General features: G+C 39.4%; 1 protein-coding gene across 1 annotated transcript in view; it reads right to left on the reverse strand.

Annotated features, from left to right (window-relative positions):
• The window catches only part of GUCY2F (guanylate cyclase 2F, retinal), a 220,213-nt gene that overhangs the window by 73,163 nt on the left and 134,032 nt on the right, over window positions 1–13,018 (reverse strand). Inside the window, exon 10 of the mRNA XM_053699145.1 lies at window positions 521–670. Within this exon, the coding sequence (XP_053555120.1) occupies window positions 521–670 (150 nt within the window). The remainder of the gene's footprint in view (window positions 1–520; window positions 671–13,018) is intronic.

A 13,018-nucleotide genomic window follows, 5' to 3' on the forward strand; every position in this document is an offset into this window, starting at 1 on the left:
GTTTGGTCTGATAGTAGAATACCCCACAAGCATTACAGAAACAGAACATTGGATTATGAAATATGCAATGTTATCTTCTTATGTTGTGATTTTAAATAACCACAATTGTGTTTGAGCGACTTGTGGATTTTAGGTTTTTATTCAACTTTCTCAGCTCCATTGAAGTCTATGGGGGAATTCGATTTTGCATTCGCAACTTCTGAAAGTCTATTTGTTGCTGAGACTTTGCGAATACGAGAGTGCAAACATTTTACTTTCAACTCGTAATGCACGTGAATCTCCAAGTTAAAAAAAATATGCTTCTAGAGGTTTTAACACTTGAACGCAAGCTCAAACTACCACTCCACTCGTAATCTAGCCCTTAGTGTTAACAGTGATGCATGGATAAGCTTAAGAGTGGTAATGGTGTCTGGTGTGGTTAGGATCAATTGATGTGAGAGCCCAGCCAGTTTAGGGTAATGTAATGAGTTTCTAGGGTGTTTAGCCACAGACAATTTACTCCTCAAAGTTCTATTCTCACCTTCAGGAGACAGTTCAACTGTGCAGTATGGAGGCCCACGTACCACTACCTCTTGCATGATGATGGAGAAGCTAAACACATCTCCAGGAAAAGATCCATGCAGAGCTGCATGTGGGTCCCGGAGCAGCTCTGGTGCTGTCCAGAGAAGCTCTAAAAAAGGAATGCAGAGATTGTTAGAAACTAAACACAATGTAATATATCTTGAGTAGTGTATGCTATAACAAAATCATGAATTGCATGTTGTTTTAACCATTCTTAGATAATGTGGATAAATTTGGAGAGCAGCCCTATTTTCCGTTGACTCAGTATAATGCGTACACCCCATTTTTATCAAAGGGGATTCTCCTTCCCTAAATATTTTATATTGGAATTATATTATATTAGTTTGTAATAAAAAACAGTGCCAGATTGTGGTTATATAGGCAACCTACAACCCAATTGCATCTATTTCCAGCCCACCGGGAATTCTCCTGGTGTCCTGGTAGGCCAATCCAGCCTTGCACACAGCCAACCCTATAAAAAGTAAAAATATAATGATGAGAATATTCAACCATCTAAAGTGGTTGTGGTTAGTACATTTTTAAGCTCTTCTGTTATTCTGAACTTTCTAGGTGATGCAAGTGGATAAAGAACCATACCTGAGTAGGTGCAGTCCAAGTAGGAAGTTTTAAGCATTAGGGGCCATAATACTTTGCATTTTTCTTTATTATTTTCTAGTCTGAACAAAACCATCACAGAATACTTCCACTTAAATTCCTCTACAACTGATAACAAGTATCAATGTGTTTTTAACGTTAACATCCCCAACTAGATCCATTCCTGCCCTTCTAGATGTTCTTACCATGTATGGCTACTACTCAAATTTTAATATAAATATAACTAAATCTGAACAGCTTGGCATTTTTATTACTACTGAAGCACTCACATCTATACAACAGCAGTTTCACTTTTGCACACAATCCTTAGCAATTAAATATTTTGGAGTATACGTATCCACATACCTAGACAGTATGATTACATTAAACTATGACCCACTATAACATCCTGTCCTTACTGAATTTGTGGGGGAATAAACCCTTATCGTGGATAGGCCGTTTAACACCTTGACAATGATGATATACCTAAATTGTTATACTTATCAAAACATAACCCATTCCTCTCACAGGCTTAATTTCAGATTTCAGAAAATGTGCCAATCCTTTCTCTGGCATCACAAACGACCTTGAATCACTACTAACACTCTCTTCCATCCTAAGGAACAAGGATGGTTGGGAGCACCCAATCTACTACATTACAGAGCCGCAACATTTCTAACTAGAATAATGGACTAGTGTAAGCATGCACCCCATAAGGAGTGGGTCCAGTTGGAGCATGACATGGTGTCCTGCTCACAATTGGAAAGTAGATGTTGGTGACCCATAAAACAAAGACCTATTCATCCTTACCCTTACATACTTATAGAAAAAACATTTGCTATATGGGACAAGAATATTTAAAAAAAAATCATAATATATCCAGCATACCTTTGCCACTTACCCCGCTGATGGACAATCCACAGTTTCCACTGAGCCAGTTATTACACTTCAACCCACTGAACAACCTTTATAGGTCTATTCCTTGCTACACCTTATTTTCCAACACAAAACACAAGAAGAAATTGCTACTCTTCTTGGCCCAAAATTTCACAACTGGTACACCTATACACAGCTTTCCCCCTTCCTGCCCAGACACCCCCATAAATTCTGTCTTTCCAGACCTCCTGACCAGTTTTGAGAAACTATGTACTTACACTTTTCCAAATAGAGGAATACTATCACTCTCTTATAAACAAATTGTATCCTTTAATTCAACCACACTACCTTCATAAGTACCGAAATGGGAATCAGAGAAAGGAAACAATCTGCCAAGTAAAGATAGGCTATATATCTTTTCAAACATGAATAAATCATCCTCATCCATCTCTGTTCTTGAAATGAATATAACACTTCTCCAGATGGTATTACACATCAGCGCGCCTATCTACGATTCTCACAAACTATCCAGCAGAATATTGGAGAGGATGTTCAGATAGAAGCACGCCCATACACATCTGGTGGTCATGCCCAATAGCCCTACCATTCTGGACATCAATTAGATATCTGGTTGTTCCTTTTTAACAAATTTCCCAAAATTAAATGCAAATTGCACTTAAAACTTTTCTTTATTATGGTAAACACAGCCAAGAGAATGATACCATTGAGTTGGAGAAAACATCATTTGTCTCCCATCTCTTTCTGGACAGAAAGAGTCTCAAATTACCTCCGTCTTGAGAAATATCATTACACCCACAACACATATCTAGAGGATTATCATAACATTTGCTTTACTTGGGAGGAATATTTGAATAAACATCAACACACTAAATAAACACAGATACCTTGATATATAGATACAAGTCTTTTATTGCACATACTCAGGCTTTTGAGTTTACTACTTTCTTTACATTAACATGTTCTACTCAAGTTTCAATCGAACAAACACACTATATGATCTTTCACAACCCCTCACACTGTTTTGAATACCTCTCCCTATACAACTATAACAGCCTTACACAAGCTTTGAAGATCAGTACCTTTCTTTCTAATATATGACTACCCTGCACAAAGTTGCTATTCACTGTTTCATGATTTAACAGCAATATTTGTTAACCTTGGCTTGCATATGGTTTCTATGTTTACTACTATGATATGTACGATGGGCTTACTACATTTATGCCCCTCTGTAAGGGGCATAAATGTGTCTTACAAGGAGAGGTCATAAAATTTAAAGTTCACCAACAGCAGACACATTGTAAAGTTTTTGAGGAATTGTCAAAAAATTAAAGGGACACTGAACCCAAATTATTTCTTATGATTCAGATAGAGCATGCAATTTTAAGCAACTTTCTAATTTACTTCTATTATCAAATTTTCTTTGTTCTCTTTCTATCTTTATTTAAAAAAGAAGGCATCTAAGCTTTTTTTTTTTTGTTCAGAACCCTGGTCAGCACTTGTTTATTGGTCGGTGAATTTATCCACCAATCAGCAAGAACAACCCAGGTTGTTCACCAAAATTGGGCCGGCATCTAAACTTACATTCTTGCATTTCAAATAAAGATATCAAGAGAATGAAGAAAATAATAGGAGTAAATTAGAAAGTTGCTTAAAATTGCATGCTCATGAATCACGAAAGAAAGAAAAAAATTGGGTTCAGTGTCCCTTTAATAAACTTAGATCTCGCCCATAAAAAAATCACCACCAGAGCTGGGTTCCCAGGAGTCGTCCTCTGGGGCATACCCCTTCCATCGGACGAGATACTGCAACCGGCCCCTGAACAGTCTCAAATCCAAAATGCGACTGATCTCGTAAAACTCATCTTCAGTGTCAATAGGATTGAGTGGAGCAATGTGTCCCTTGGACCTGATAGGGTGGTACGGCTTCAGGAGGGACACATGGAATGTGGGATGAACACGGAAATCAGGGGTAAAAGCCAAAGTAACCGCATTGGCGTTCACAAACTTGGTGATGAGGTAAGGTCCGAGAAACAACTTGTAAAATTTCTTACATGGAGTACGTAACTTCAAGTGTTTCGTTGACAGCCATACCTTGTCCCCTACCTGGTAGGCGGGAGGAATTCTCCTTTTGGCATCATAGAATATCTTTTGTTTCTCTTGTGAGAGTTTGATATTGTTTTGTACATAGGTCTGTATATCCTGGAGTGAGGTGATCAAATCATTGATCTGCGGAGACGTTGTGTTCAGTTCTGGATACATCTGGAAAGTCGGATGATAGGCATAATTGGCATAGAAGGGTGATGTTTTTCGTGGATGCGTTCAAGGAATTGTTGTAAGCGTATTCTGCCATAGGAATGTTTTCAACCCAGTTATCCTGTTCGTAGGAACAATAGCACCGGAGGTATTGTTCCAGGCACTGGTTAACCGTTTGGCCATTAGTTTGCGGGTGAAATGCAGTGCTGTAGCGGTGATCGATCTTTAATACTGTACTGAGTTGTTTCCAGAAATGGGATGTGAACTGTGATCCGCGGTCTGTTATGATCACTGAGGGAAGACCATGAAGTCTTACGATATTAGTGATGAAGAGCTCGGCAGTTTCTGCAGAGGTTGGTAATTTCTTGTAAGCGACAAAATGCGCCATTTTAGTAAGCAGATCTACAACCACTAATATGGTGTTATAGCCTTTGGATTTCGGAAGCTCTACAATGAAGCCCAAGGGTATGCCACGGTCTCTTTGGTACTGGTAGTGGGTTTAGTAATCCGTATGGCCGAGCTTTTTCTGATTTTGAAGTCACGCAGATTGAACAACTGGTTACATATCCTTTTATAGCTTGATTTATTTTAGGCCACCAATAATTTCTGCGTATTAATTCGGTAGTTTTATGTATACCTGGATGTCCTACCAGGGGGGCATCGTGATGTTCCAGAAGTATAGCTTGTCTGAGAGAAGGGGGTATAACCCGTCTGGGTTTAAATCTAGCTTGTCTTTGGGGTAAGTTGGATCTTCCTGTTGAGATCTCTGTAGCGTTTTGTGTGATGTATGAATGATTCCCAGAAAATGGTCAGGAGTTAGTATAGTTTGTGGGAGGTTCGGTTCAGAGGGTTTAATCAAATTCCTAGAGAGAGCGTCAGCCTTCCTGTTTTTTGATCCTGGTCTGTATGTAATGTGGAAGGAGAATCTGGTAAAGAACAGACTCCATCGTAGTTGACAGGCTGACAAGGTCTTGCTGGTCTGTAGGTATTCTAGATTCCGGTGATCTGTATAGACCAATATGGGTATCTTGGTGCCCTCCAACAGGTGTCGCCAATGTTCGAACGAAGACTTGATAACTAGCAACCCTTTCTCACCGATGGAGTAATTCATCTCTGGTGCTGTCATCAATCGAGAAAAGTAAGCAATGGGATGTATTGGCATGTTTGGCGACTTTCGTTGTGACAATATGGCCCCAAGAGCGTATTCGGAAGCATCGACTTCCAAGATGTACTGGAGTTCCGGATCAGGGAAGCTGAGAATAGGTGCTGTGGTGAATGCTTTTTTCAAGTAAGTGAAGGCTTCTTCTTTAGGTGGACCCCAGTGAAACGTGGTATGCGATCCTGTGAGTCTGCTTAAGGGTTTGGCTATGTTTGAGAAACCCTTTATGAATTTCCGATAAAAGTTCGCAAATCCTAGGAAGCGTTGTACTTCCTTGCGATTCTTTGGCCTGGGCCAGTTTTTAATGGCATCAACTTTGTTAGTTTCCATTCGAATACCTGATGAAGAGATGCGATACCCAAGGAACAAAATTTCTTTAGCATGGAACAAGCATTTTTCTGGCTTAGCATATAGATGGTGAGTTCTGAGTCATCCGAGTACCCATCTAACATGTTTCTTGTGGTCCTCAATGTTCTCTGAGTAGATTAGGATGTCATCCAGGTAAACGACTACACAAACATCCAGGAGATCTCTAAAAATATTGTTGATCAGGTATTGAAAAGTGGCTGGGGCATTACAAAGCCCAAATGGCATTACTCTGTCCTGAAGGCTGTGAGCCATTCGTCGCCCTCCCTAATCCTCACCAGATTGTAGGCTCCTCTGAGATCAAGCTTCGTGAAGATTTTTGCTTTACTAAGACATTCCACAAGTTCTGGTATGAGCGGTAACGGTTATCTGTTTTTAACAGTTCTCTTGTTCAGCTCCCGGCAGTCTATGATAGGCCTCAGTGAATCATCCTTGTTCTTCACAAAGAAGATGCCAGCACCAGCTGGGGAAGTGGACGGCCTGATGAATCCTTTTTGCAAGTTCTCCTCTAAGTATGTTTTTAGGTAATCCAGTTCTGGCTGTGATAATGGATACAGATGTCCTACTGGTATAGAAGATCCTGGCAGTCGTTCGATGGGACAGTTGTAGGATCGATGTGGCGGTAGAGCTTCCGCTTCCCTTTTAGAAAACACATCCTCAAAATCCTGATATTCGTCTGGTAAAGGGAACTGGGTCACCTGTAACAGTAATTGATGTTGGAAACATGTTGTTCTGCAATAGTTTGACTTGTATTCCAATTGGAGCATCTCCCAGTGTATGGTGGGTTGATGCAATTGTAGCCAAGATAGTCCTAAAACAACAGGGAATAAAGGTGATGGTAACACATCAAAGGATACATATTCAACATGTCCGTCTAGAGAGGTAACTTTAAGGGGTATAGTTTGGTGTGTAATTGGACCGGTATTTACAAGAGAACCATCAATCACTCTGACAGACACTGGTTTGAGTTTTAACACTAGAGGAATTTTATTCTTTTTTATTAATACAGCGTCAAGAATACTGGAATATGCCCCAGAATCAATTATTGCTTCAGTTTGTAGCGTCTGCTGGTCCCACTGTAGGGAGAGAGGGAGAGTACAGTAAGCAGAATTTATAACTTTGCTAGTGAAACAATTACTGTAGAGTAGCGACTTACTTCTCTTTTGGCGTATCAACAGGGGACAGTCCCGTACTGTGTGGTTCAGTGCTGCGCAATACATACAGAGATTTCTCTTTTTCCTACGTAGCCTTTCATCAGGTTGTAGGGGCCCTTTCATCATGCCAAGTTCCATAGGTACAGAAGTATCCTTGGGGGTTGTTGCTGCGGACTGAGCTGTATGAGGCTTGTATGGGATTTCCGTGTGTTGACGTTCTGCTCGTCTTTCTCTCAGGCGACGGTCAATTTGAATAGACAAACTCATAAGTGCCTCTAAAGATCTTGGGATCTCGATTCTTGCGAGTTCATCTTTCAACGGATCAGAAAGTCCAATTCTGTACTGGTTGCGTAATGCAACCTCACTCCATTCTGAGTCAGTAGCGTACAGTTTAAACTCTGTGGCGTATTCTTCTGCAGGTCTTCTGCCTTGTTTAAGCTATCTCATTTTGATTTCTGCAGATAACTGCTTTTGTGTATCCTCATATAAATGGCTCATTTGAGCAAAAAATCCAAAGAGCGATCCCAAAACCTGATCATCATTCTCAAAAAGCAGGTCTGCCCAAATCCTAGCTTCCCCATGTAGAAAAGAGATAACTGTCATCACTTTTATGCGTTCAGTGTGGTACGTTTTTGGTCTCATCATAAATAAGAGGTGGCAGGCGTTTTTGAACTGCCTGAACGTTGTCCTATCGCCATAAAATTTTTCGGGTAGTGATACCTGTGGCTCTGGGGTGTTATCATTATGATGGTCTTAAGGTTCTCATTTTGGATTTGCAGCTCTCTTAACCCTTGGGATAACTGGTCCACACGCTGTGATAAATTATAGACCACTGTTGGAAGATCTGCTGGGTCCATGTTTTAGGCTAATCAATATGTCAGCTCTGACTGAGGTATGAGGTTATAAATATAATTATATGCTTGTTGGACACTCAACTGCAGATTTAGTCTTAGTTATTTACAAAGTATTTTCTCATAGGGGGAATTCACTCCTGTATTCTGTATTCTTGGTTACAGGAGAGATTGAGTAACTTAGGTTTGATGGTTTGCTGAAAAGGTTCTGACTGTTCCACTTGACAATAATCCCTGTGCTTTTGTAGAGAAAACAGAGAGAAGTGTTCGTTTGTTTTATCTCCCAAATGTGTCTGATGTGAGAGCAGTGGGAACTGAGAGCAAAGCTGTTGCGGCTGGAGTGTGAACAGGCTGATGTAGGAAGGGGGCGTGGCCAACCGGAGCACTCGTTCAGTATGTCTAAGCTTGATGAGGAATAACAGTAGTGTAACGGAGACACATATTTTTGCAACAGCAGAAGTACACCTACTTATTCAGGCAACAGTCTAGGTGCAGGAGGAGGCTGATTTGATATCGCCAGAAGGGAGATCCGGTAAGAGTGATTGCGGCAGCAAGCGGTTACACAGGAACAGAGGTGTTTTGCTCTTACTGTGATTCGTTGCAGTTCCACTCTGATGTTATTTTCCTTAAGTGTTAGCTTAGATGAGAGCAGGTAGTTTCCCAGAAGTTTAGAAGAAATGGTTTTACCTCTGGCAGTAGAATAAAGTCTTGAGAATTCCTGAGAGATCAGCAAGTAAACACGCTGTGTGTAGCTCTGCTACACGCTAAACTAAATTGATTAGCACCTGTGGCTGTGTGAAGCAGGAACTTATAGAGTGTTCTTAAAGGTACATACACATACAGGTAAACACCTGACAGGTATCATGGCCTTTTAAATGTGGATGTGAAACTCTATGCCAACATATTAGCAAACTGAATCAATTCTATCTTACCATCAATTATACACATAAATCAAGATGGATTCACACCTACCAGGGAAGCCAGAGACAATACTATAAAAGTAATTAACCTGATCGATTACACAAAGATACATCATCTCCAATCCATTTTTGTTTCAATGGACGCGGAGAAAGCCTTTATAGGCTTGACTGACTTTTCTTAGAATGCTCCCTACAAAGATTTGTCTTCCACTTCGATTTCATAGGCAAATTATTCTCACTACATCATAATCCAGACTAGGCTAAATAACTCCATATCCCAATTGTTAAAAATATTTAATGGCACAAGGCAGGACTGCCCACTCTCTACGATCGTATTTGTCATTGCAATAGAAATACTAGCATCCATAATAAGACATTCTTCAGATATTCATGGTATAACCATTTCCCATACAGAATATAAAGTGACCCTATATGCAGACATACGCCTAGATTACGAGTTTTGCGGTAAGCTGAAAAAGCAGCGTTAACAGGTCCTAATGCTTCTTTTTCACTACCGCTGCTATTACGAGTCTTGCAGGTTTAGGGACACTGCACACTTTTTTGGCCTTACCGCAAACCGACTTATGTAAACTTTGTGAGTGGTACACCCTCTCCCTCCAAGATTCCTAACGCATTCTAAAGTCAGTAGTTATGAGTTTTACACTACAACGCCGTAGCATAAAACACATTAGCTAAAAAGTACACTAACACCCATAAACTACCAATTAACCCCTAAACAGAGGCCCTCCCGCATCACAAACACTATAATAAAAATATTAACCCCTAATCTGCCACTACAGAAATCGCCGCCACTAGAATAAACATATTAACCCCTAAACCGCTGCACAACCGCCTAGCAAACACTAGTTAAATATTATTAACCCCTAATCTGCTGTCCCTAACATCACCACCACCTACATTATACTTATTAACCCCTAATCTTCCACTCCAGACATCGCCGCAACCTACATTATATTTATTAACCCCTAATCTGCTGCCCCCAACATCGCCGCCACCTACCTACATTTATTAACCCCCAAATCTACCATCCCCAACATCGCCGCCACTATTCTAAATTTATTAACCCTTTAAACTTAAGTCTAACCCTAACACCCCCTAACTTAAATATAATTTAAATAAATCTAAATAAAATTTCTATCATTAACTAAATTATTCCTATTTAAAACTAAATACTTACCTATAAAATAAACCCTAAGCTAGCTACAATATAACTAATAGTCACATTGTAGCTAGCTTAGGGTTTATTTTTATTTTACAGGCAAGTTTGTATTTATTTTAACTAGGTAGAATAGTTACTAAATAGTACTACCTAGCTAAAATAAATACAAATTGACCTGTAAAATAAAACCTAACCTATGTTACAATAACACCTAAAACTACACTACAATTAAATAAATTACCTACATTAAATACAATTAAATAAATTAAATTAAATTAGCAAAATCACAAAAAAAGATCTTTAAACTAATTACACCTAATCTAGTAGCCCTATCAAAATAAAAAAAAAGCCCCCTCAAAATAAAAAAAAACCCTAGCCTAAACTAAACTATCAATAGCCCTTAAAAGGGCCTTTTGCGGGGCATTTCCCCAAAGAAATCAGCTCTTTTACCTGTAAAAAAATACAAACAACCCCCCCAACAGTAAAACTCACCACCCACACAACCAACCACCCAAATAAATGCCTAACTAAAAAAACCTAAGCTCCCCATTGCCCTGAAAAGGGTATTTGGATGAGCATTGCCCTTAAAAGGGCATTTAGCTCTATTGCAGGCCCAAAGCCCTAACCTAAAATATAAACCCACCCAATACACCCTTAAAAAAATCCTCAAGGAAGCTGGCAGAAGTGGTCTTCCAGACGGGTAGAAATGGTCCTCCAGACGGGCAGAAGTCTTCATCCAGACGGCATCTTCTATCTTCATCCTTCCGACGAGGAGCGGCTCCATCTTCAAGACATCCGGCGCGGAGCATCCTCTTCAAACGATGTCTTCTTTGAAATGAATATCACTTTAAGTGACGTCATCCAAGATGGCGTCCCTTAGATTTCTATTGGCTGATAGAATTCTATCAGCCAATCGGAATTAAGGTTGAAAAAATCCTTTTGGCTGATGCAATCCTATTGGCTGATCCAATCAGCCAATAGGATTTAGCTTGCATTCTATCAGCCAATCAGAATTGAAGGGACGCCCTCTTGGATGACATCATTGAAAGGAACCTTCATTCAGTCGTTGGATCAAGAAGGAAGAGGATGCTCCGCGTCGGATGTCTTGAAGATGGACCCGCTCCACGCCTGATGGATGAAGATAGAAGATGCCGTCTGGATGAAGACTTTCATGCCCGTCTGGAGGACCTCTTCTTCCCGGCTTGGATGAAGACTTCTGCCCGTCTGGAGGACCACTTCGCCCGGCTTCGTTGAGGACTTCGGCCTGGTTGGGTGAAGACTTCTCAGGGTAGGGTGATCTTCAAGGGGTTAGTGTAAGGTTTTATTAAGGGGATATTTGGTGGGTTTTAGAGTAGGGTTGGGTGTGTGGGTGGTGGGTTTTAATGTTGGGGGGGTATTGTACTTTTTTTACAGGTAAAAGAGCTGATTACTTTGGGGCAATGCCCAGCAAAAGGCCCTTTTAAGGGCTATTTGTAATTTAGTATAGGGTAGGGCTTTTAATTATTTTGCAGGGCTTTTTTTATTTTATTAGGGGGATTAGATTAGGTGTAATTAGTTTAAAAACTTGTAATTATTTTATTATTTTCTGTAATTTAGTGTTTTTTTCTTCATACTTTAGATAATTTTATTTAATTGTATTTAATTGTAGTTAATTTAGGGAATTAATTTAATTATAGTGTAGTGTTAGGTGTAATTGTAACTTAGGTTAGGTTTTATTTTACAGGTGAATTTGTCTTTATTTTAACTAGGTAGCTATTAAATAGTTAATAACTATTTAATAACTATTGTACCTAGTTAAAATAAATACAAAGTTGCCTGTAAAATAAAAATAAACCCTAAGATAGATACAATGTAACTATTAGTTATATTGTAGCTATCTTAGGGTTTCTTTTATAGGTAAGTATTTAGTTTTAAATAGGAATAATTTAGTTAATTATAGCTATTTTATTTAGATTTATTTAAATTATATTTAAGTTAGGGAAGGTTAGGGTTAGGGTTAGACTTAGATGTAGAGGTTAATAACTTTAATATAGTGGCGGCGACATTGGGGGCGGCAGATTAGAGGTTAATAAATGTAGGTAGGTGTCGGCGATGTTAGGGACGGCAGATTAGGGGTTAAAAAATGTATTTTAGTGTTTACGATGTGGGGGGCCTCGGTTTAGGGGTTAATAGGTAGTTTATGGGTGTTAGTGTACTTTTTAGCACTTTAGTTAAGAGTTTTATGCTACAGCGTTAGACCATAAAACTCTTAACTACTTACTTTTAAATGCGGTACCAGGCTTGACAGGAGAGGGTCTACCGCTCACTTTTTTGAAGACTCGTAATACCGGCGCTATGCAAGTCCCATTGAAAAAAGAGGATACGCAATTGACGTAGGTATTTTCGAGTCTGGCCGAAAAAGTGAGCGGTGAATCTGTCATTTCAAGACTCGTAATACCAGCGGGCGTTAAAAAGCAGCGTTGGGACCTCTCAACGCTGCTTTTTAAGGCTAACGCAAGACTCATAATCTAGGCGATTGTGACTACACTTACCTACTTGCAAATATCTTGAGTGTACTTATATAGATCTTATTGGCCTAATTGATTAAATCCCCCATTGAATACCTATTAGTGGGATAAATATGACTGTACGTATGGGCTTACAAACCACACACTAAGGTATGTAAGATGGCACTTGCACGGAACAAATCCCATATATAGTTACTTTTTTTATAGCCAAATATTCAAGCTAAGTTATTATTTAAAACTGATGACTATATAATATAGGTAACTAAAATCTACTGGGCATAATAGTTATGTCCCAATGGTTGTCAGGTTTGTTAAAAAAAATTGGTTTGTTTCTGCCACCACTTTGGTTTGTTTGTGACTGGTTGTCATCTGCCACCACCTTGTGTCACTCATACTATATTATTTCCCACTATTGTTATGTACATCAACCATACTTAATAATCAAGTCCAAAGTGCTATTCTCGAATATATTGTAATACAGGACATAAGACATAGGGGAACATGTATAATCCTAGTCTGAATGGTTTTCCTGTATATGTGAGTAGATGCGCCTATAGTTGGACAGGAGAATATATGG

Source organism: Bombina bombina, chromosome 1, assembly GCF_027579735.1.
Source record: "Bombina bombina isolate aBomBom1 chromosome 1, aBomBom1.pri, whole genome shotgun sequence".
Classification (NCBI taxonomy): Eukaryota; Metazoa; Chordata; class Amphibia; order Anura; family Bombinatoridae; genus Bombina; species Bombina bombina.